This window comes from Pogoniulus pusillus, chromosome Z (genome assembly GCF_015220805.1).
Source record: "Pogoniulus pusillus isolate bPogPus1 chromosome Z, bPogPus1.pri, whole genome shotgun sequence".
NCBI classification, from domain to species: Eukaryota; Metazoa; Chordata; class Aves; order Piciformes; family Lybiidae; genus Pogoniulus; species Pogoniulus pusillus.
This window is the reverse complement of record NC_087309.1, coordinates 46270411-46295457: the sequence shown is the minus strand read 5'-3', so window position 1 is coordinate 46295457 and position 25047 is coordinate 46270411. Positions and strand designations below refer to the sequence as shown.

At 42.1% G+C, this 25047-nt stretch overlaps 1 protein-coding gene across 2 annotated transcripts in view; it reads right to left on the bottom strand.

Annotated features, from left to right (window-relative positions):
* Nucleotides 1-434: 434 nt before the first annotated feature.
* Nucleotides 435-25047, bottom strand: part of RNF180 (ring finger protein 180) — a 127630-nt gene continuing 103017 nt past the window's right edge. Inside the window, exon 5 of one of the 2 annotated variants that reach the window (XM_064139963.1) lies at nucleotides 435-1146. In XM_064139963.1, the coding sequence (XP_063996033.1) occupies nucleotides 734-1146 (413 nt within the window). In that variant the 3' untranslated portion in view covers nucleotides 435-733. Of the gene's footprint in view, nucleotides 1147-10469; nucleotides 10777-25047 lie in introns of those variants that run through there. The other variant, XM_064139964.1, reaches the window with a different exon arrangement.

Below are 25047 nucleotides of genomic sequence, written 5' to 3'. Positions count from 1 at the left end.
TTTCTAGGCCAGGCTGAAAGCTAAGGTGTACCTGCCACTGCCACGCATAACCACCATCCAGTAGCTCTCTGGCAGTTGCTGCTTTGCTATCCTTTGATTCTCTGCTACTTTATACCTCCATAGTTGGTTTCTTGCAAAAAACAATCGTGCTCTGGCTTACAGAATTCTTTATAGATGACTTCTATACACAGGTCACTTTGAAAAGATCTTGGGCTTTTGTTTATGTGTAGTGCAATGAAGTATATTTGTGCACTTCTTTGGCAGGGTAAATGTTCCCCATCTGTTTAGGTCTGGGACAATTTTAATTAAAAACTGCAAAATAAATTAGGTCACAGATTATTACTTGGGTATAAGTTTAGAGTTTCAGGGTAATATGTCATGCCTTAGCATATCAACTGATTGAAACAGAAAAGCATACCAAAAAATAACAGCATATCATCTTGTCTCCTTTGGGCAGAGTTCAGCGGTCACAGGCCAAGTAAGTGACTTAAAAATATTAACCTGGAAATGTTCAGGAATGTTCTAATGAAAGAGCAAAGGGAAAACCAGTGACCTCAAAGTGCCAGTCAAGGCTCCGGACATGAACATATATTGTCCTGTGCAGCATTCAAAGGGCAAGGAAAGCCATTTGATCTCCTATACAACCTTGTCCCATTGAGATTCTTTCACTGGGAAGTGTGCCCTGACCTTTTGTACTGGAGTGTTAAACTGCTGACTTTTCCAGAAGCATTCCTCAGATCAAATTTGTCAGTTTGCACAGCACATTTTCTCCAGTGTCTCGGAGATGAAGATTGTTATGTAATGCACAATTACACATGCCTTCAGTCTTCTTTAAGGAACACTTTTTCTCTTCTCTTCTCTTCTCTTCTCTTCTCTTCTCTTCTCTTCTCTTCTCTTCTCTTCTCTTCTCTTCTCTTCTCTTCTCTTCTCTTCTCTTCTCTTCTCTTCTCTTCTCTTCTCTTCTCTTCTCTTCTCTTCTCTTCTCTTCTCTTCTCTTCTCTCTTCTCTTCTCTTCTCTTCTCTTCTCTTCTCTTCTCTTCTCTTCTCTTCTCTTCTCTTCTCTTCTCTTCTCTTCTCTTCTCTTCTCTTCTCTTCTCTTCTCTTCTCTTCTCTTCTCTTCTCTTCTCTTCTCTTCTCTAGAAAACACTTTGTAAGAATATAATCAAACAAGAAGTGAAAGGAAATGAAAGTTACATTTTACTGTTACTTTTCCACACTAGAAACTACTTTCAAAGAGGACTACATTTTAATGCCTTTCCTGAAATGTAGTAATATTTCAGCCAAAGAGAATATTTTATGTTAAATCTATTATTATTATTATTGTTAACTAGTATGTATTTTCCAGGATTACATCATAGCCGCAAAGGAATCCAGGAAATATGTCTAATACACTGGAGATTAAGTTTACTTTTAGTCATAGGGTAATACAATGTAAGGAAATTAAAAAAAAAATGAATTTGCTTGTGACACAAATTCTGAAAACTCATTTAAGAAATTCCATCAGAATATCTTTAGAGCAATGGAAATCATTTGTGAAAAAAAAAAGTTATATATATATGAGAAAATAGATTCTTAAAATGATGGCTGCCATTGATTCTGCTGAGATCTGTATCATTGCTGAAGTCTCCTATAAATAAGTGTTTTGAAGGTTTATCAGGCTTTGGCTCCCAACATAAGAAATCTTAATGAACCTGTTGTGGAGAAAAGTGATCTTCAGTTCCTTCCTTTGGAAGGAAGACCTCTTGTTGAGAATGATAAACTGAGCCATCTGAAATGAAGGGGTGCTTTTGAAAAAGTGGATAGAAAACTTTACCTATAAAAAAATCGGATTTCAGAAATGCTATTATTTACATTAAAAGATAAATACTTTGTAAAAGTTTAAATAATAAGTTCTGAATGGCTGTTTCTGATAGTAAAACAACTCACACTACAATATTATAACTGGATTTCTTGTGATTCTTTCTTGTGTAAAATTCCTCTCTGAATTTTACCATTAGAGGATTGCAACAACCACAGACGTCAATAAGTAGGAGGAAAACTAACTTACCCTATGATTCTATGATTCTACCCCTTAAAAGTTTGATTTGGTACCCAAAGAGAGATTTGGTTTATTGACTCAAGTCACTAGTGAAGGAAAAAATCCTAATGAATTGTTCCAGCCAGAGAATTACAAATGTGTATAGCAGATAACATAAAGAGACATAATTGTGGGACCAAATTCAGTCTACAAAGCACTGGCTTGTGTTATTAAAAGAAACCATTATGTTCTTCTCAGAACTTTCTGGTTCATTTGCCAATTACTGAAAGATACACTTTTTCTAATCCTCAACCCTGTGAGCCTTGTGTGATGACTTCACAAAATCACTCACTTGAGAGATGCTTCAGTCCCTTACTCATCTTAGTGGGCCTTTACTGGGCTTGCTATAGAAGTACCTCTGCTGTACAGGGCAGAGTGTAACTGGGCACAATGCTCCAGGTGTGGCATCACCAGTGCTGAGTGAGGCGATGGATCATCTCTCTTGATGCACTGGTTACAAGTCACGCAGCCCAGGATACCGTTAACTTTCCTGATGCCAAGACTGCATTGTTGGCTTATGTTCAAGTTGGTGTACAGCAGGAGTTCCATTTTCTTTTACGCAGAGCTGCTTTCCAGCTGTGTGACTGTCAGCATGTATTTTGGCATAAATCTGTTCCCAGGGTCAAGAGTTTGCACTTCTTGTTGAACCACATGGTGTCTCTTTCGGTCCATTTCTCTGGCCTCTCAAGGTCCCACTGGATGACCACACAACCCTCTTGTGTAACAGCCACTCCTAGTTTTGTGTCATCAGTAAACTTGCTGAGGCTACACTCTGCCCCATCAAGGTCATTAATGATGGAGATATGAAGAGGATAGAAATCCTGAGGTACATCACTAGTTACCTGCCTCCAGGTGTACTGAGCCGCAGATAAGAACTCTCTAAGCCTGGATGATTAGCCAGTTTTAAATCCACCCCACAGTCTGCTATTGCTGTCTTTGCATTTCCTGCTAAATAAAGGATATTTCTAAGGTGGGAATGTGGTCTTGCTCATCATTTGGCTTTGAGCAATTCACAGCATATCTTGTCTCCTTTCTCTCAGCGTTTGCCTGGCTGCGGGTATGAACACTGGCAGGATGCTGTCAATGTCCTGCCTCTGTATTTTCAGTCTGTATTGTACAGATCAAGGATTTCCCAGGGAAGCCTGCACATCCTATAGTTATGAAGTGCTCATGACTGCCATGGACACAAAGATACTGAAAACACATCCACAAAACCATCAAGATAGTTACTTGTCACAGAATAGCTGCAATAGCTACTTTTCCTCTGGGAGGTTCATGATATTAGCATTATTTTTCTCTAAAAATGACAAAATAAACATATGCTCTGCTTCTTCATCAACCTTTTCCATCTCAGTAATTGTGGTAGTGCTGTAGCTGACATGCAGTAAATATTTCAGGTGCATGCTAGTACTAATAAAGGCTTAGGCCTTGCCTTCTGTGGGCAGAGACATCTGTGAAACAATCTATTGTGCATCACAGCAGCTGCTCTCTGTGTAGCAGTTGCTTAGCCACTTTTAAAACATTTTGTGAGAGAAGCAAGATGACCTCCAGTCCTTATTAGATAGAGAGGGGAATATAGTGACAAAGGATGAGGAAAAGACAGAGGTGCTTAACACCATCTTTGCCTCAGTCTTCAATAGTGGAACAGGTTGTCTCCAGGACAGCTGGACTCCTGAAGTGGTGGATGGAGTCAGGGACCAGTACAGTCCCCCTCTAATCCATGAGGAAGCAGTAAGGCACCTGCTGCGTCATCTGGATCCTCACAAGTCCATGGGACCGGATGGGATCCATCCTAGGGCTCTGAGAGAGCTGGCAGATGAGCTGGCCAAGCCACATCCAGCAATAGAACAAGGGGACACAGTCTCATGTTGTGCCGGGGTAAGTATAAGCTGGATGTTAGAAGTTCTTCACAGAGAGAGTGATTGGCATTGGAATGGGCTGCCCAGGGAGGTGGTGGAGGCACCGTCCCTGGAGGTCTTCAAGAAAAGACTGGATGAGGCACTTAGTGCCATGGTCTAGTTGATTGGACAGGGCTGGCTGCTAGGTTGGACTGGATGACCTTGGAGGTCTCTTCCAACCTGACTGATTCTATGATTCTATGATTCTATGGGTGTAAGAGCTACTCACTACAAGGGAAGAAACACAAACAATTTTGAGTGTGTATTAAGTCCCTTTTCCTGTCAGAGCCAAGACTAGTCACAGAATCATAGACCATGGCACTAAGTGCCTCATCCAGGCTTTTCTTGAACACCTCCAGGGACAGCGACTCCACCACCTCCCTGGGCAGCCCATTCCAATGCCAATCACTCTCTCTGGCAAGAACTTCCTCCTAACATCCAGCCTAGACCTCCCTTGGCACAACTTGAGATTGTGTCCCCTTGTTCTGTTGCTGGTTGCCTGGGAGAAGAGACCAACCCCCACCTGGCTACAACCTCCCTTCAGGTAGTTGTAGACAGTAATAAGATCACCCCTGAGCCTCCTCTTCTCCAGGCTAAACAGACCCAGCTCCCTCAGCCTCTCCTCATAGGGTTTGTGTTCCAGGCCCCTCACCAGCTTTGTTGCCCTTCTCTGGACATGTTCCAGCACCTCAACATCTCTCTTGAATTGAGGGGTCCAGAACTGGACACAGGACTCAAGGTGTGGCCTGACCAGTGCTGAGTACAGGGGCAGAATAACCTCCCTTGTCCTACTGGCCACACTGTTCCTGATGCAGGCCAGGATGCCATTGGCTCTCTTAGCCACCTGGGCACACTGCTGGCTCATCTTCAGCCTTCTATCTGCCTGTACCCTCCAGGTCCCTTTCCTCCTGGCTGCTCTCCAGCCACTCAGTCCCCAGCCTGTAGTGCTGCTTGGGGTTGCTGTGGCCAAAGTGCAGAACCCTGCACTTGGCCTTGTTAAATCTCATCCCATTGGCCTCTGCCCACCCATGCAGCCTGTCAAATCCCTCAGCAAGGCTCTCCTACCCTCGAGCAGATCAACACCTGCTTGGTGTCACCTGCAAACTTACTGATAATGCACTCAATCCCCTCATCCAGATCATCAATATCTGTGTCCTGGATTTCTTCTGCCTTGAACAGTTAATTGGTTTGGACCAATAGCACCAATACTGAGTATGTCTCATTATCAGGATGTATTAAGATCTGCACCTTGCCCCAAGATGATTTCTGACGAAAGCTGACCATTTTCAAATTAAAGGCTGCTAATATTGAAGAAGTTAATTGAAGCAGTAAATAAATTCAACAAACCCAAGATACACCCCAAGCAGAAACAGAATACACAGAGTAAAAGACAACATATTGATTGAGAAAAATACTAAAATTTAATTCCAGCAAGCAAAATCTATTGAAATGACTGCAAAATATTACAAACAACTCAAATTTTATTGCAAACATTTTAAGACATTTGTAGATAAGAAAGACAAGCTTGCAGGCCAGGATCAGTTAAACCAGAAAACTCATCTAAAAAGATCTGCTTTTGCTGTCACGGTTTTTGAAATAATTTTAAAGGCAGACTTCAGAGAAAACCAAATTTGTGCCTTTGAGTTCTTGTTGTATTTTTACAGGAGTATGTATGTTCAAAAGGCAATAAAGCACCACAGAAAAGTACCTCCCCTCTATTCCTTTTACGTGTTTTCCCATGGAGGATGTATCTTGAAGTTGCAATTGTCTTCGTTACTTACATGTCTAATCTTTTCAAAATAACTGTCCCTTAAAATGAATAACAACCAGTGTGAGTCAAAATAACAGCCCAAGAAACAGTTTATTGTTTAGGTCTCAAAGACAGTTGGAATTACAGAGTCAGCAATGCCATACAGAATTGTTACTCCTGCCAAACTCAGGAAAATAGTCACCCTCTGTCAGCAGTTCTTGCTGTAAACATACCAAAGGGGCCAGTATTACATTGGATTTCTTACACTCCTTTGTTGCCATTTTCAGAACAAAACCATGGTAACATGCTATTAAAAATGACATAATTTCTTATATTATTAGTTAGTTACTTATGTTTCTTATGCCTTAACATATTTTGGAATATTTACTAAGGATATTACATTATCAGATATCCTATTTGAATTATTTTAATTTACATTATTGCTGGAATTCCAGACTATGCCAGCCAGATTAATGTAATTTTTCAAGGCATCTTTTTATTGTATTATTTTTTGAGAGCAAAAGGTGTATGCAATTTTGGCTTAATACGTGAATCAGTCCCTCTCTTTACTAAAAGCAGTGAATTAATAAGATTACAGAGACAAACAAAAATTGCATCTAGAATCCCAGTCCGGGAATGGACGAGAAAAATGTTTTAGAATATTGATATTTGAGCATACAGACTTACACATCTGCCTGTAGCAGAATGTGAGCCTATGACCTAACCCTCCTAGCTTTTAAAACACTTCCATCAATATAAAGAAGAAAATTCACCAACTAATTTACTACAGCCTTGCAGCTTTTAAAATGTTATGCCTAGTGCCACTAGTAATAGAGCCAATCACCTTAGGGTACAGACAAAGTAACTAGATATACTGGAATTACAGAAAATACATTTGTCTCATAACCATGACTATGTGGTGATAGTGAATTTCAATAACTGTATCTACTTACATTTTTATATATTAGAAAAAGGAGACAAGAGTAATTAATTTCTATCAATATACAGAATCATGGAATTGTTTTGGTTGGAAAAGACTTCTAAGATTGAGTCCAGCTGCTGACCTAACACCACCATGGACATTAAACCATGTCCCAGAGGGCCATGTTGCCATGTTTTTTTAATTCCTCCAGAGCTGGTTACTCTACCACCTCCCTGGGCAGCCTGTTGCAGTGCCTGACCACTCTTTCAGTGTAGATTTTTTTCCTAATATCCAGTCTAAACATCCACTGGTGCAACTTTAAGCTATTTCCACTTGTCTGTGGAAGTGACATGATCTGTTACTTGATACAAACAAGAAACACCCACCTTACAATAATGTCCTTCAAGGACAGCAATAAGGTCTCCTCTCAGCCTCCTCCAGACCACACAACCCCAGTTCAGCCACTTGTTCTCCAGAACCTTCACCAGCTTTATTACCCTTCTCCAGAAATGCTCCAGCAACCCTATGCATTTGTTGTAGTGAGTTGCCCAAAACTGAATGCAGTTATTTGAGTTGCAGCCTCACCAGTGCCAGGTACAGGAGCATAATCACTTCCCTGCTCCTGATGGCCCCTCTATTCCTGATACAGGCCAGAATGCAACTGGCCTTCTTGGTCTGCCTGAGCACCCTACTGGGTCATGTTCAGATGACTGTCAATCTGCACTTCCAGGTCCTTTTCTGATGGCAGCTTTCCAACTACTCTTCCCCAAGCCTAAGTATTGCATAGGGTTAGTTTGACCCAAGTGCAGGACCCAGCACTTGGCCCTGTTAAACCTCATACAACTGATGTCAGCCCATGAATTCAGCCTGTCCAGATCCCTCTTTAGATCCTTTCTACCCTTGAACAGATCAACACTCCTGCCCAGGTTGGTGTCATCTGCAAACTTACTTTGGGAACACTCAATCCCCTCATGCAATCATTGACAAAGGTATTAACCAGGACTAGCCCCAGTACTGAGCCCTGGGCAGCCCATTTGTGACTTGCTGATGGATTTAACTCCTTTCATCACCTCTTTTGGCTCAGTCATCTAGACATTTTTTATGCAGCAAAGCATTCACCTGTACAAGCTGTGTGGCCAGTTACTTCAGGAAGATGCTGTGGGAGACACTGTCAAAGGTTTTACTACAGTCCAGGTACACAACAATCACAGCCTTTCCTCTACCCACTAAGTGGGTCATTTGGTCTTAGGAGATCAGGTTCATCAAGCAGGATGTGCCCTTCAGGAACCCATCTTGGCTGGGCTTGATCATCTGATGCCATGCACACACTGCATAACAGCACTCAGGATGATCTCTTCCATGGCCTTCTCTGGCACAGAGGTTAGACTGACTGAGGACTGCTTTCTGGCCCTTCTTTTAGATGAATGTCATGTTTGCCAATCTCTGGTCTGCTGAGACCTCCCTGGTTAGCCAGGACTGATGGTAGATGATGGAAAGTGGTGTGGTGAGCACCATCAGTTCTCTCAGTGCCCTTGGGTGTATGCCATCCATCCTCATAGTATGTCTAAGTGGTGCACAGGACAGTAATCATCTCCTTTTGGATTATGAGACTTTCACTCTGCTCCCCATCTCTATTTTCTATCTCAGGAGAATGAGTATCCCATGAACAACTGGTCTTACTACTAAAGACTGAAGCAAAGAAGACATTGAGCACTTCAGCATCTTCCTTATCCTTTACCACTGTGTTCCCTCCCTTATCCTGCAAAGGACAGAGATTCTTCTCATCCTGCATTTGCAGAAGTATTCCCAGTTCTACTTAAGAGCTGAAACCAGTTAATTTACATTTGGGCTTTGGTCCTTCTAATTTTCTGCCTGCATAGCCTGCTGACAGCTTTGTAGTCCTCCTGAGTGACCTGCCCCTTCTTCCAATAACCATAAGCTCTCGTTTTCTCTCTAAGCTGCCACCAAAGCTCTGCATAGGCTTCCTGGGCAATGTGGTCTCCCAAGGGACTCCATCCATCAGTCTCTGAAGCAAGCTAAAGTCCACCCACTGGGTGTCCAAGCAGTTCTGCTGACACACCTCTTTATTTCAGCAACTGAGAACTCTATCATTTTGTGATTGCTGTGCCCAAGACAGCCCTGAGCTGCTACATTACTCACAAGTCCTCTGTTCACAAACTGCAGTTCTAGCAGGGTGTCTTCCCTACTTGGCTCCTGCACCAGTTATGTCAGGAAGTTTTCTTCCACACACTAGGGAGCTCTGGGACTGCTCCCTCTCTGATGTGTTATATTCCAGCAGACTTGTAATTTTACGAGTATATTTTCAAAGAGATTCTTTTATGCAGACTGCAAGGAAACTAAATACAAGTAGATGATTTACTCCTGGTTTCAGATCAGGTGGAAGTTTTTGGCCTCGTAACTTTATAGCGTATTGAAGAATGATCATGCTGGTCCTGCTCAGTAAAGAAGCGTAAGTGCACACTTAATAAAATCCCCAATTCACTCCATTCAATCATGTTTGGCAGATGGCACCTTCCACAACACATTTCTCCTTGTTCTCTGCTAGAACAGGGGAGTACACCACCTACTGAAAAAGCACAGGTCTCCCACACAAATCCTGGTATTGGAGGAACTACATACATAAACTCACATGCTTTCCTAGATGAAACCGCAGTGTACTTTGCAGGGTCATGCCCTTAGAAGAAGCAAACACTTCTTTGTACCTTCCTGATAAGTAAACTCCTGAACTACCTTCTACCACTCATTCTTCAGTTCTGCAAGAGTTTCTTATATCCCCTTTATAATGTAAAGGATGCTCTTCCATTTGAAAATACTGTGTAAAGCAGCAAATGTGGAATGATTGATGATCTGCCTGCAGTCTGAGAACACAACTCAGCCATCTTCATATGAAATAACTATAAAGTGCTTTAGAATTGTTCCACATGCAAGGTGCAAATAAATACTGTATCCTTTCATATAATCTCCCTGGATACATAGTCCTGACGAGCCCACACTTGAGGGTATTCTCAAATTGCTACAGCAATGGAAGAGTGATACTGATTTCTTAGATTGGAGAATGTTTCTCTATTATTTATTTGGGTTACTGCCTCATGGCATCACAGCCAGCAGGCGTGCTGCTTGTCCTCTATTAGCTGTCTTTCTGGATCCAAACACTTGTCTGTCTGGATGGGTGAAAACAGAGCTAATCTGAAAATCTGCATACCAATGGGTTCCTTTGATGTGCAAAACCTGGAGTCGTTAGTTTCCGATTGCCATTTACTGAAAAGATGAACTGTTAGCAAGCTGTTCAGTATCATTTCTCCTTTTGCTTAAACAGGCTCAAAATTTCAGGCACTGAATAGAGCATATCTCCCCAGCAGAATGTTCCCAGGTCTATCAATTGTCAACATCTTCCAAATATTTGGATTACACTATTGAATTAGCTCTGATGAGTGTCTATATAATACATCATGCAGCACTGCAGTGCTAATAATGTCCCGTTCCCAAAAGAGCTGACCATAAATGGGAAGTACTAATAAGTAAGCAAAGTGTGTCAACAGTCAACCCCCAGTATTACTCTATGGATCATATTCTGTTGTAGTACACAGAATTCCCCTAAAAACAAGCAGTAATCTTCATTTCTACAGAATAATTATTTTATACACTAGGGTAAATCCTATTCCCATCAAAATCAAGGCAAAACTCCCACTGGAAGAAAATATAATCTGAATTTCACATTGTATTTGGAAGCAAACTCAAGTTCTTCATTACATAGAGTAGAAGTATCAAACAGCCTCACAGCCTACTCAATTACCACAGTCTATTACCATTCCAAATTGCAGAAACAGACATTTTGTCTTCTTCAAGTTGTTTCTATTCACATTATTGTGGATCACATGAGTGCTGTTCTCTGTAACTCTGAGTATAGACTAAAAAGGAAAAAAGAAATAACAAAGAAAACAGAATACAATAAATCCTATTACCCAGTTGACTGAATAAATGTAGATTATCACCATGTCCATATCAAAAAGCCATCCACGGCTGTCATCCTCAAAGTCTATATAGTCCATCCTGTGAGCAGCATGTGGGAAATGCCTTCGTGTTACAGTATTTGAGCGTCTTTGAAAATCTGCTGAAAAACAGACCAGACAGAAGACCAACCAGACAGTTAAAAAACCTCAGAGATAACGCTTCTCCCCCACCCCGTAATTTACAGGACAAATGGAAGCAGGAAATCTCACACCTCACTGTTAGATTTCCTCATGTTGTTAGACAAGAACTCTCTGTGGACTTGACCTGAAAGATGAAAAAAGTAACTGTCTTCTATGCCTGGGAAATAATAAGTTTGTTTGTTTGGACTTGACACTCTCTACTAGTCAATTAGCAACCTGCTTATGTTATCCAGACTTGCAAACAACTGTCTTGTGGTGCCTTTTTCCACTGAATTTTATTCAGATATGTAAAAGGGGAAGGCTCTATATACTGTAATTAACCTCTTGAATAATTAAAATCTGACTTCCCTAAGTCTATCCATCTGAATTTTTCTGTACCTGAGACATACCTGTATGTAGGCACATAGCTCACCAGAAGAAATACACGTGAATTCCTTTTCTCGTAATTAATACTTCTTTTCAAAACAGGATGTTAGGGGCTGGAAGGGACCTCTGGAGATCTTCAGGTCTGACTCCCTGCCAGAGCAGGAACATATAATCTAGCACAGGTCACACGGGGATGCATCCAGATGGCTCTTCAAAGTCTCCAGAGAAGGAGACTCCACAATCTCTCTGTGGAGCCTGTTCCAGTGCTCTGTGATCCTCACAGTAGAGAAGTTCTTCCTCATGTTGAGGTGTAACTTCCTGTGCTGTAGTTCATATCCATTGCCCCTTGTCCAATCACAGGGCACAAGTGAACAGAAGCTGTGCCTTCCTTTTTGACACCCAGCCCTCATATATTTATATACATTTATTAGATCCCCTCTCAGTGTTCTCTCCAGACTAAAAAGCCCCAGGTCTCTCAGCCTTTCCTCACAAAGCAGTGCTCCAATCCCTTAATCATACTTGTAGCTCTCCACTGGACTCTCTCAAGCAGGTCCCTGTCCTGCTTGAACTGAGGAGCCCAGAACTGGATGCAATATTCCAGGTCTCACCAGGGAAGAGTAGAAGGGAAGGAGAATCTCCCTCAATCTTCTGGACACACTTTATGCACCCCAGGATCATAATGGTCTTCTTGCCCCCAAGGGCACATTGCTGTCCCATGAAGAACTTGTTGTCCACCAGGACTCCCAGGTCTTTCTCCACAGGGCTTCGGTCTAGCAGATCACCTCCTAGCCAGTACTGGTGCAGTTTATTATTCCTTGACAGGTGTAGGACTCTGCGCTTATCCTTGTTGAACCTCCTCAGGTTCCTTCAATCTGTCCAAATCTTGCTGAATGGCCACACAGCCTTCAGGTGTGTCAGCCAAGCCTCTCATTAGCAAACTTGCTGAGCAGACACTCTGTGCCCTCATCAATATCACTGATGAAGATATTGAACTGGACTGCACCCAGCACTGATCCCTGGTGGATTCCACTGGTTACAGCTCTCCAGCTGGACTTGACACCATTGATCACCACTCTTTGCACTTATCATGTAACCAGTTCCTAATCCATCTCACTGTATGTTCTTCTGTCCTACACGTCCTGAGCTTGCTCACAAGGATGTTATGTGTAATAATGTCAAAAGCCTTGCTAAGGTCAAGGTAGACTACATCCACTGGTCTCCCTACATCTACCAATTCAGCACTACAGAATGCTATCAGATTACTCAAGCATGATTTCCCCTTGGTAAACCCAAGCTGACTACTCCTGGTAAGCTGCTTCTCCTCCAAGTGCCTGGAGATGACATCCACAATGAGCTGCTCCATTGTTTTTCCAGGGATGGAGGTGAGGCTGACTGGTCTATAGTTTCCTGGAACCTCTTTCTTGCCCCTTTGTCCTCCACAACACCCTTTAGAAAGACCAGAGTGACACCGTCTTTCCTCCAGTCCTCAGGCACCTCTCCTGTTTGTCACAATTTGGCAAAAATGATGGATAGTGGCAGAATGACAACATCAGCTACTTCTCTCAATATTGTTGAGTGCATCTCATCAGGGCCCATGGACGTTATGGGTGAGAATCAGGATTAAGGACAGCAAGGGCGAGATTGTGATGGGAGTATGCTATAGACCAGTGAATCAGGCTGAAGAGGTAGATACAGTTTTTTATAAGCAGTTGAGTGAGGTCTCACAATTGCTACCCTTTGTTCTTGTGGAAGACTTCAACTTCCCAGATATCTGCTGGAAATACAATACAGCAGTGAGAGAACAGTCCTGGAGATTCCTGGAGTGTGTGGAAGATAACTTCCTGACACAATTGGTGAGAGAGCCAACCAGGGAAAGTGCCCCCCTAGATCTGCTTCTTTTGAACAGAATTCAGACAATGTCTGGGGCTCAGTAATCATGAGGTGATTCAGTTCCCTATCCTTGGGGAACCAAGGAGAGAGGTTAGTGAAACTGTCACATTGGACTTCTGGAGGGCAAACTTTGGCCTGTTTAGGAGGCTGATGGACAAAGTCCCTTGGAAAGCTGTTTTGAAGAATTTAGGAGTTCATGAGGGTTGGACTTACTTCAAGAGGGAAGTCTTAAAGGCACAGGAGCAGGCTGTGCCTGTGTGTCAAAAGACAAATCAGCAGGGAAGGGCTCCAGCCTCGCTAAATAGGGACCTTTGGCTGGACCTCAAGAACGAAAGGAGAGTCTACAGCTTTTGGAAGATGGGGCATGTCTCTCATGAGCATTAAAATGATGTAACAAAACTACGTATGGAGAAAGTTAGGAGGGCTGAAGCGCAAATAGAGCTTAACCTAGATACAGCTGTTAAAGATAATTTAAAAAGTTTCTATAAATTCATTAACAGCAAAAGAAGGAACTAGAAAAAAGTCTTCATCCCAAACTGAATGCAGAGGGAAACCTAGTTACTAAGTATTATACATCCAGGTGCAATGCTGCTTAGAAATGTGCACAACAGAAATGCCTAAGTACATATGTCTGCTAGGATCACTGCAAGGTACCGAACTGCACAAATACACAGATGCTGATTTAAAAACAGAACAGACTTTTAGGGCATGCATGAGTATTCATGAAAGACAAAGCATCACATTTTAAAATTATATAAATGGGTACCCACAGGTGTTTATGCACTTGTTAGTGTCTTGCCCAAATAAGGGAAAACAAGCCCTGGTTTCACCTAATGTGGTCAGTTTTGGTGAAGCGCCATTCTGATTGGTGAATCTTTGTGGCTAAAGGAGCCATTACACTCAGGCAAATAACATAAATGGAGCTAAGTTAAAAGCAGTGTGCTCTGCTCTGCCAGCATGCTCTGTTGTGCTCTACCTGCTACATAACAGCAAGCCCTGATATTTTGGGCTTGCACCACCTGGAAACTTGCTGTGCCTCAAGTTTACCAGGTGAAGGCATTAAGTGCCTCACAATGTGGTGAGATGTTCCACCAACATCATGCTTTCTGCCCATCTGCAAGGCATCCTGCCTGCACCTGTGCAAACCTCTGTGCCAATCCTGGAGTCCAAGAGAAATCAGGATCAGGTCAGAGATTGTCTGCCTCCTTCCCCTCATCCTGGTAGAGCCTGGCTATTAAGGCACCAACAGAACTACTTTCAAGTGTTTGGGTACTGTCTGGAAACCATAATTCAGTCCTGGGGACCTGGAGATAGTATTTTGTGAGTAAATATTCAAAAGTCTCTCAAGTCTCTTTGGTGGACAAGCAGTATATTGACCACAAGATTCTCTTTTCCAATTTCTAGTAGTTGAATCAATGTTCATATATTATTGCTAGTTATTTCATAAGTGTTCTAGATTCCCTGCTTTCACTCTCTGTAATACTTTTCATGACCATGCAAAGAGCCAATTATTAAAAATTATGGCTTGTGGTGAGATTCCTGAATATCAAAATTAATAAACTATATATTAGTTTTGGAATAAATCCCACTCATACAATTACATATTGCTAATCAGAAACACTTTGACTTCAAATCACATAGGTAAACAAGTCCTCCTGTACTTGTTTGATGACTGCTTTATTCAGAAGTTTGACTAGATTCTTGAGACAGAAAAACTCTTCCTTTGGAAAAATCACTTATTGTTAGATGTCACTGCATTTCTTTTCAATGTTCATGACAACTTGGATCAGTTTGACACATACAAATACTAAGTTTCTAGAGCTGTATATATCAAAATATCTCTAGAATTATGTATCTTATTTTGGAAACTCTACAGAAATCTTCATGCTAGTCAAGTGAGTGATGACATTTTATGATGGTTTTCAGTGTATCATTTTCCAAATGATACAAGATTTGTCCCACAGCTAAATATGCTGTATTAGCTCTAAGGTAAAAAAATGTCAGGAATTTACTTTTAAAGACTTTTATATTATAATGCCACAAAATTTTATCTAAATTAATGAACTATGCATCTACTTAAAGATGCTGAAAATCTGTTTAAAGTATGATATGGACTTCCTTGATCTTTGTCATTCTTTAGATCATGTTAATTTAAAATGATGTGTGTTAGTTAGCGCCTAGCTGGGATACTTCAGTGAGAGGAATTTTATTATAAGCTGTGGAAAGGAAACAATGGCAATGTCAACTTCACACATAGGCTTGCTGAAATGCATAAAAACAAGAACACAAGCATAGATAACAGAGCTGCTCTCTGACTCTGGCTGCCTCCCTTCCCTCCCTAACTTGCTGTCTGTCTGACTAATCCTTCTGCTTCCTAACCCACCTGGTTGATCCTCCAAACTCACCTTGAATGTAAGGGAAAGTCTGGGATAAGGTAAAGGGGTGGGAAAGGGGTGGAAGGGTGGTTGGGAGCTCCTCCTGGGGGCTCTGGTTTTTGGGAGGGATGTTGTGCTTCTGTGTTGCCTTTTTAACTTGTGTATTTCTGTATATTTACATATATATATATATATATATATACATAGTAAATACCTGCTTGTATATTGTGCTAAGCTGTAAATATAAAGCTTCATTCTTTAATTTCCAGCTCAGCTGAGTCTAGTCTGGATGCTTTTCTTAAGTGTGGGGGGGTGGGTAACACCCAAACCACCTCATTATGTTAATATAAACCACTATCTAATTCCTGGAAGAAAAACATCAGTAACTCAGTAACAGAAATCTGAAAAATGTTAGCTGACTTTAGAAATCTTTCTGCTAAAATGCAATTTGCCTGTAAAATCCTCATTAAAACTTGTATTTTTCTTAATTTCTTTTCCTTAAAATGTTATTGTTCAATAGGCACCTACATTTATATTGTTATGTTCTACTTTTTTAATTTAATTTCCAAATGGCATTAAATTTATCACTAAAGCTGTACCATTCACTTTGCTTTTTACACATGAATTTTCATAGAATCACAGAATGGTCCAGGCTGGAAGGGACCTCCTTAAGTCATCTAGTCCAACATCCCTGCAGCAAGCAGGGGCATCCTCAACTAGATCAGGTTGCTCAGAGCCCTGTTGAGCCTCAACTCGAGTATCTTCAGGGATGGGGCCCCAACCACATCCCTGGGTAACCCGTTCCAGTGTTCCATCACCCTCATAGTAAAGAACTTGTTCCTAACATCCAATCTAAATCTGCTCTTCTCTGGTTTGAAGCCTCATCCTATCACCACAGGCCTTTAACAGTCTCTCTCCAGCCTTCTTGTAGGCCCTCTTCCGGTACTGGAAGGCTGCTATTAGGTCTCCCCGGAGCCTCCTCTTCTCCAGGCTGAACAACCCCAGCTCTGTCAGCCTGTCTTTGTGGCAGAGGTGCTCCAACTCCTGATCACCTTTGTGGCCCTCCTCTGGACTCACTCACTCCATCAGGTCCATGTCCTTCCTATTTTGAGGGCTCCAGACCTGGATGCATTTAGGTGATAGCTCACCAGAGCAGAGCAGTGTCAGAATCACCTCTCTGGATCTGCTGGCCACTCATCTTCTGATGCAGCCCAGGATGCAATTGGCCTTCCAGGCTGCAAGCACACACTCTCTACTCATGTCCAACTTCTTGTCCTTCAGCATCCCTAGCTCTTTCCCACAGGGTTGCTTTCTATCGTCTCATCCCCCTGTCTGTATTGGTAGTGAGGATTGTTCTGGCCCATATGCAGAACCTGGCACTTGCTCTTGTGAACTTTGTGAGATTTACCTGGGCCCACCTGTCCAGCTTGACCAGGTCCCTCTAGATGACAGGTCCTGGAGTACCAACCAAACCTGCTGATGGTGCTCTTGATCTCATTGTCTAAATCACTGATAAAAATACTAAACAGCACAGGTCCCAGTACAGACCCCTGAGGGACACCACTTGTCACTGCTCTCCATTTCAACTTTGAGCCATTGAGCATCACCCTCTGGATATCACCATCCAACCAACCTAAGTGTATATCCATCTGACCTAATATACTTTCTGGAGAGTCTTAGTTAAGAGTGCTACTTATACATCATTTCCATTTATTTCTGTATTGAAACTAAATACACACAAAGTGTTATATGCTGGTCGTGCATTAACAGGATAATCAGGGAATTATACAGTTGTAGCTACATCAGTTTTGACCCTGTAGCCCTCGCCTTCAAGAGGATCTGGATGAATATTACCCTTGATTTGTATGCCTGCGCAACTCATCTTAAGCAAACCTGCACTAGGTTTATCACAGATGGCACTTTCAGTATAAGAAAATGTCTATTTTCTAACTGCTTTTCCTTTAGAAAACCACAGAAAGATTGTTGCTAAAAGTATTTGTGTTGCTAAAGGGGTGTGTGTGTGTGTGTATATATACAAAAGAAACTGCTTAGAATACACCACATTTATAGTAAGTATATGTAAAGTATATGTAATCTGTAGCTTCCCTGAGTGTGAGCAAATCTATCAAAAATTGACAGCCAGCTCTGTGGAATAGATTCCATTTCCATTGCTGAAATAGTATCTTTTTTTTTGTTTGTTTGTTTGTTTAACCATTTGTAAATTGGTTAAGATTCAGCTGAAAATCTCCAAAAAAGTACAACACTTATGTAAACTGAATTCTAAGGTTTAAGAAAGGCTAACTGTGCTAGTTTGAAGCAAGCTAGAATGTTTTGGTAAAAGAACTAGATAACAGGCAGTGAAATGAAAACAATTGATGTCAACTTCTCTCACAGTCTCGCTGAGAACTCAGGGAAGAAGAAAGACTTTTTCTCCATTTTGTTTCTCACTCTGGCTTTTGCCTTAGACCTGGTCACATCTCATTAACCCTGCTCCTACTAACCTTGCTCCCTAACCTCTTAGCTGCACCTCTCTTCTTCCTGAGAACTGGGGTAAGGTTAAGAGGGCCGGGGGGAGGTGTTGGGGTGGTTTGAGAGCCCCTCCTGGGGACTCAGGTTTCTGGGAGGGGAGCTGTGCTTTTGTATTGTTTATCCTTTGTATATTTCTGTATATAATTGTATATAACTGTATATATTGTAAATAGCTGCTTGTAAATTCTGCTAGCTGTAAATAAATTGCTTCATCTATATTCCCAGGGTCCGTCTGAGTTAGCTGGGGCAAATACAAAGTGTGGGGGGGCGGGGTAACCCCCAAACCATCACATTTTTTTAATTGGCACCCAACGTGGGGCTAGATATTTTGGAGTGATTGGAAAATTAGCTCTGGGAATTAAGATGAAGCTAATAAAGCAGCTATTGTACTTGGTGGGGATTGCTGTGTGGCCTGTTTTCTGGTTTTTTGTGTACAATTGGATCAAAGATCAAATTGGTTATTTCTTGCTTCATGTAGTTTTTAAGAAGGCTAAAGTTAAGCTTTCAAACATGTTCTGGAGCTGGGGTGATTTGATTCTTGGTTATGCTGGTTTTAATATCTCTGAGAATATTACCAAGGACATTACAGGAGCTCTGGTCAATAATGTGACAATCAATGGAAATTCTGCTTTAAATATGGCTCTAATGAGAGTTATTCAGCCTAAGACAGGAATTCCAACTGTTTGCTTAGGGACATGCTCGTGTAAAACTGTTTTTCTTCTCACAGTTTTTAATATTTGCCTCATGATTTTAATATTCATATTAATTTTGGCATTATTGGTGAAAAATTCAAAACCAGTTTCTGTAAGAACTAGGAAAAATTCTGTGTCTCAGAAGCAGTCTCTTTCACAGCAAAACAAGGGAACGCAGTTATCGGCTTCCCCCTTGCCAGCCTCTGCCCCTCCTTCTCCAAGTGCTGGGAACACGGCCAGCGTTCCCGCCGGTAACATAAACAATAATGATAACGGGCAGAGTTCGGCAGGAGCCCCAGGAGCACAGGCAGGTACCCAAAATCAGAATGTTCCTAGCAACAATCAAAACACGTCAGGGTTGGCAGGCATCCCAGGAGGACAGGCAAATAATCCCACTAATAATAATACTACCAATGCTAGTAACGCTAGCCCAGTCAGTCCAAATCCTAATGACACCAGCTCAGCCAATTCAAACCCCCAGCCAGCAGACCAGAACCAAAATCCTCCTGTTAAAAGCAAGGCAGATTTGAACTCACAAGCTCCAAGTCAGACTCCTAATGATTCAAACCCTCCAGGTCAGACCCCTAATGATTCAAATCCTCCAGCAGACACATCCAAGTCTGTTGCTGTTCAGGCCTTTCTGGCACCTGCTAAGGCAAAAGCTAAGACAAAGAGTGGTTCGCAGGAGGATGTAAGAGAGGGGACCTCTGGTGATCAGCAAGGAGAGGAGGAGGAGGAGGTAGTTAGTCTGCGAGACCTTGTAGATGTGCTGAGACAACAATACTCAAGTGAGAAGAGTGCTGTGAAGTTAGCTGCCAGGAGAGAGGATGGTTCCAATGAGTTTAGGAGTGCTATGAGGAAGGTTCTGTTAGGCCCAGTACCACCAGATCAACAACAGGAAGAGGAGGTGGAAGATGACATCCAAGGCTCCAAGGATCCACTCAGAGAGGTCAGGGAAGTTAGAAAGGAATACACAAGGGAATCAGGTGAGCCAATCTTAAGCTGGCTAGTGAGATGCCGTGGCATTGGTGCTAATGCTCTGCAGGTAGGAGACAAGTCTGCCAAGCAGCTGGGACCACTCACTAAGGAGAGTGGAGTGGACAAACACCTAGCAAGTCCTCTTGGTAGGGTTAGCTTGTGGACACACCTTTTGTTGGCTGTGGCTGTGAGATATCCTTCCCGAGATGATTTGCCATGGGCTGCCAAGAAGTGGAACACCATTGAGCAGGGAATTAAGCTTCTGAAGGAGTTTGCTGTGAAGGAAGTGCTTTATGGAGATCATGGCACTCATGAGCCTGATGATATTCCTTTGGGAACAGGTCTCATGAAGAAGCTGATTAAGCTTGCTCCTTCATCCTATGCTAACATCTTGGCCAGTAAATTCCTAGCAAGGAGTGATAATGGAAGGTCTTTCACTGTTGGTGAATTCACTGACCAGCTCAGGCAAATAGAGGACAGCTTGTCACACTCTGGCCTAGTCTCTGCCATAAAAACTCTAGGTACAGAGATTAGAGATGGCATCAAAGAGAGCATGAAAGAACTGAAGGAGGATCTTAAAACCTCAATTTCCAATCTGGTAAAGGATACCATTCCTGCATCATTTGAATGGGTGCATGTTTCTGCAATCAGGAACAGACGCCCACCTCCTGCAAGGCAATTCCAGCCTAGGAGGAGACAAATTCCACCCAGACAACAGCAATCACGTGCGTCACTGTGGATACTTCTGCGTGACACATACGGGGAGAACATGAACAAATGGGATGGTAAACCTACTTCAGCTCTTTCAAAGAGGGTCAGGGATCTGCAGAGTGGCAGAAACAGAGGCAATAATGCCAGAAAAGTAGCTGTCACTTCTTCAGCTCCCGAGAGCAACTGCAATTGTTCCAACAGTTGCAATTCCTCTCACAACAACACCAATCATTGTGTACACCCTACATGCCATGTTCAGCATTAGGGGTGCCCTGCCTCCAGCCAGGAGGAGGAAAGGGATAGTGGAGAGTTACCGAAACGAAAGATGGCGAAGGAGAATCCAGTCAGTTTGCTGAGGTAAAAGCTGTTCAACTTGCTCTTGATGTGGCTGAACGTGAGAATTGGCCTATCCTTTACCTCTACACCAACTCGTGGATGGTAGCCAATGCTCTATGGGGTTGGCTAAAGGACTGGAAGAAGAATGGTTGGCAGAGGAAAGGAAAGCCTATTTGGTGTGCTGATCTATGGCAGGACATTGATGCACAGCTGGAGAAAACTCCAGTGAAGGTGCGGCACGTAGATGCACACATGCCTAAGAGCAGAGCCACTGAGGAACATCAACATAACCAGAAGGCAGACCAAGCTGCTAAGATTGCTCAAGTTGATACCAACTCTGAACTTGACATTGACCTTGATTGGAAACACCGAGGTGAGCTGTTCTTAGCTCGGTGGGCCCATGACTCATCTGGACATCAAGGCAGAGATGGAACATATCGATGGGCTCGCGATAGGTCAATTGACTTGTCCATGGACGCTATCACCCAAGTCATCTATGACTGTGACATTTGTGCTGCTATTAAGCAGGCTAAGCGAATCAAACCCTTATGGTATGGTGAGAGATGGTCAAAGTACAAGTATGGTGAAGCCTGGCAGATTGACTACATCACTCTACCTCGATCTCGTTCTGGCAAGCAGTATGTGCTGACGATGGTAGAAGCCAGCACTGGATGGTTGGAAACCTATCCAGTTCCACATGCTACTGCACGTAACACCATTCTTGGTTTGGAGAGACAGATCTTGTGGAGACATGGAACTCCAGAGAGAATTGAGTCAGACAATGGTACTCATTTCAAGAACAATCTTGTGAAAAATTGGGCCAAAGAGCATGGTATTGAATGGATCTATCACATACCCTACTATGCACCAGCTTCAGGGAAGATTGAACGCTACAATGGTTTGCTGAAAACCACCCTAAAAGCCATGGGGGGTGGAACTCTAAAAAACTGGGACAAACATTTAGCACAAGCTACTTGGTTGGTAAATAGTAGACTTTCAGTAAACAGAGCAGGACCTGCACAATCAGATTTGGTCCAAACAGTAGATGGTGATAAAGTTCCTGTTGTACGTGAGAAGAATCTGTTAGGGAAAACTGTTTGGGTATTTTCTCCTTCGGGCGAAGGGAAACCTGTCCGAGGGGTGGTTTCTGCTGAAGGTCCTGGTCATACATACTGGGTAATGCAGGAGAATGGTGAAATTCAGTGTATTCCACAGAGAAATCTAACCTTAGCTGAGAGAGTTTAAATTCAAGCTGTTAGGAGTTTTCTGTTGTAGGTAACATCGGCGCCCAACACTGAGAGAATCTACGATAGAATCTACAGTACGTGAGCACGAACCCAATATCATCTGGGAGTCCCTGTTCTGAGCTTTTGAATCACCTACATCTGGTTGAAGTGTGAACTGAACTTGCATATATTGTTTTAGTGTAAATATTGGTTTAGATTAGATTGGATAATTCTCAGCGATACTCTGAGCGAAGTAGACAGGGGTGGATTGTGCTAGTTTGAAGCAAGCTAGAATGTTTTGGTAAAAGAACTAGATAACAGGCAGTGAAATGAAAACAATTGATGTCAACTTCTCTCACAGTCTCGCTGAGAACTCTGGGAAGAAGAAAGACTTTTTCTCCATTTTGTTTCTCACTCTTGCTTTTGCCTTAGACCTGGTCACATCTCATTAACCCTGCTCCTACTAACCTTGCTCCCTAACCTCTTGGCTGCACCTCTCTTCTTCCTGAGAACTGGGGTAAGGTTAAGAGGGCCGGGGGGAGGTGTTGGGGTGGTTTGAGAGCCCCTCCTGGGGACTCAGGTTTCAGGGAGGGGAGCTGTGCTTTTGTATTGTTTATCCTTTGTATATTTCTGTATATAATTGTATATAACTGTATATATTGTAAATAGCTGCTTGTAAATTCTGCTAGCTGTAAATAAATTGCTTCATCTATATTCCCAGGGTCCGTCTGAGTTAGCTGGGGCAAATACAAAGTGTGGGGGGGCGGGGTAACCCCCAAACCATCACACTAACAAAAACAAGAGCTGTTTCTTTCCTGAAGTATATTACAAAATAAACTTGCATACAGCTCTGAAATGAAGGACCAGATTTAGAAACTCTGCATGATCATACACAAAGGTAACTGCAGACTCTATGATCCATACTGTGAGTATTGCCTTTAATAAATTCCAACATAAAAATACCTTCAAATGTCTGCCTCTCCAGCAAGAGTGGAAATAAGCCAAGTCTCTGCATCTGATTCCAGCCATCTGCAGATAAAAACTGAGAGCTGTCGAGTTCCTCAAAAACTGTATGGCAACATGGAGTAGGGGTATAAATTATGGAACAGGAGAGTGGAGAGAGCTTTAAATAACTTCTAACGTATTCGCTCATTTTTAAAAAGGAACTCTATCTTTCTGATGAATACAGTCCTTAAATAATTTCTACACAGGCATGTATTTGTTAAAACATGTATTTTACTTAACTTTTTTTTTTGTGTGTGTGCATGCCTGTGTTGCTGCACTCTGAACAAGAACCTTCACTTGAATGGCATGAATATGCATGCATAGTGCCAGTGTGTTCTAGCAGACTGTTAGTGGAAACTTGCTACTAGATAACAGGAACAATGTTGTGTGTGAATCACACTTTTATATCCACCAAAGTGTGCAAATTGAAAAGGATTTTCACTAGAGCATGAACAGGCACATCTGTTGCATGTGTCCCTGCCAAAGATTTGCAGCCTCCTGTTGAGGTACTAGCAATACTCAAAGTAAGACTTAGAGCAGTTAAAAACATTATTCCAATTATATAAACTTCCAGATCTCGTTTTACTATTGTTAAAGAATATAACACATGCAATGTGAAATAATACTCTAAAAACGTGCCCAAATGAATAATATGCAAACCATAATAACCATTTACAAGTGCTCATGTAAAATCAATTTACCTAAGATATTTACTGAGGTAGTTTTAATGCAGTTTCTTCTGTTTATGAGCTGCAGCAGATAGAGCTATTGAAACATTGTATAAAAAAAGGCAAGTACAGACTAACAGATTCCCTTGTGTGCCCTTGTGGTAACCACCAGCTTAGGAACCCAGTCCCTCAGAACCTGTGCTCAGAACAATGTGTTAAAATGGCATTGACCATATTTCCTTTCCTTGTGTGTGTCTGTGTACACTTGTGAACCAGATTCATATTGCCTCCACTTAGTGTGCTTTGTATTCCTTTGTGGTGTAGCCTTAGAGCAGATAAATTTATTTCCTTTCAGGTCAAACTAAAGAAGATGAGCACTGGGAGCTCTGATGTGTAATATGCAGTAACATACTTCGATCATTACTGGGCATTCAATCCTTGGGAATGGCAGTAAGTTGTCCCTGTTCCCTGAAAAGTAATTGTGGATATCTGGCCCTTAGTGCCAATTGTTTTGTCCTACCAACTATAACCAAAATAATAGTTAATGCAAGAATACCTCTGAGAGACAGCAAACAATCTTTCCCAAAATACAGTGATGTCATTCATAATTTTACAGACCTCTTATATCTATCCTCTGTGATACTGTCTACAAACAAGAAAGTTGTAAACTTCCTGTACATGGAAAAGCTTCCACACTTCACATCATGTTGTCTGCACTATGCTTCACTTAGTTTGATCCTTCTTTGAGATGAATTAATCTGAAATTACATGTGAAATTGGTGATTGGCATATCAGCACAACTCTGGAAAATGACATAACGTTTTCCATTTGTTACAATCTTAGCAATTCCTACTTATTCACTGACTGTGGCTGTGCAGTGAATGTTTTCAGAATGCTAATCACAGTATTAACAAGATCTCTTTTCTTAAGTGGCAATAGCTCATTTACGGCTTGTCACAGTGAATCTTACTTATTTTGGAGACTGCATAGCTTATACGGGCAATTGCTCCAAGTCCTCACAGTGAAAGCTTTTCTTGTTCTTGCAGTCTGAGCCTCTCATATCCATTATTGCTAACCCTCATGTCATTCACCACTGTGAACATCTGGTCTGTCCTGGTGGTGTCCTTATAGATATGGTAAGACTGCCTGAAGATTTTCCCCAAAGCCTACCCTTGTCCAGACTCAATACATCAGCTCCTTCAGTCCCTCCTCACAGGTCAGGTGCTCCAAGACTCTAAGCATCCTGATGTTGCTCTGCTAAACATGTTCCAATTTGCTGCTGTCTTTACTGTACAGGCTGGGAGTGAAGTTGCAGTATTTTAGATGTGGTTTTCTGAATATCAGGGTATAAAATTTTCCCTTAAATACTGCTGTTTATATGTCATGCCCCTGTTCATAATGCTCAGGGTGTTGTTGGCATTTTTTGCTGCCAGGGCACAATGCCAGCTCATG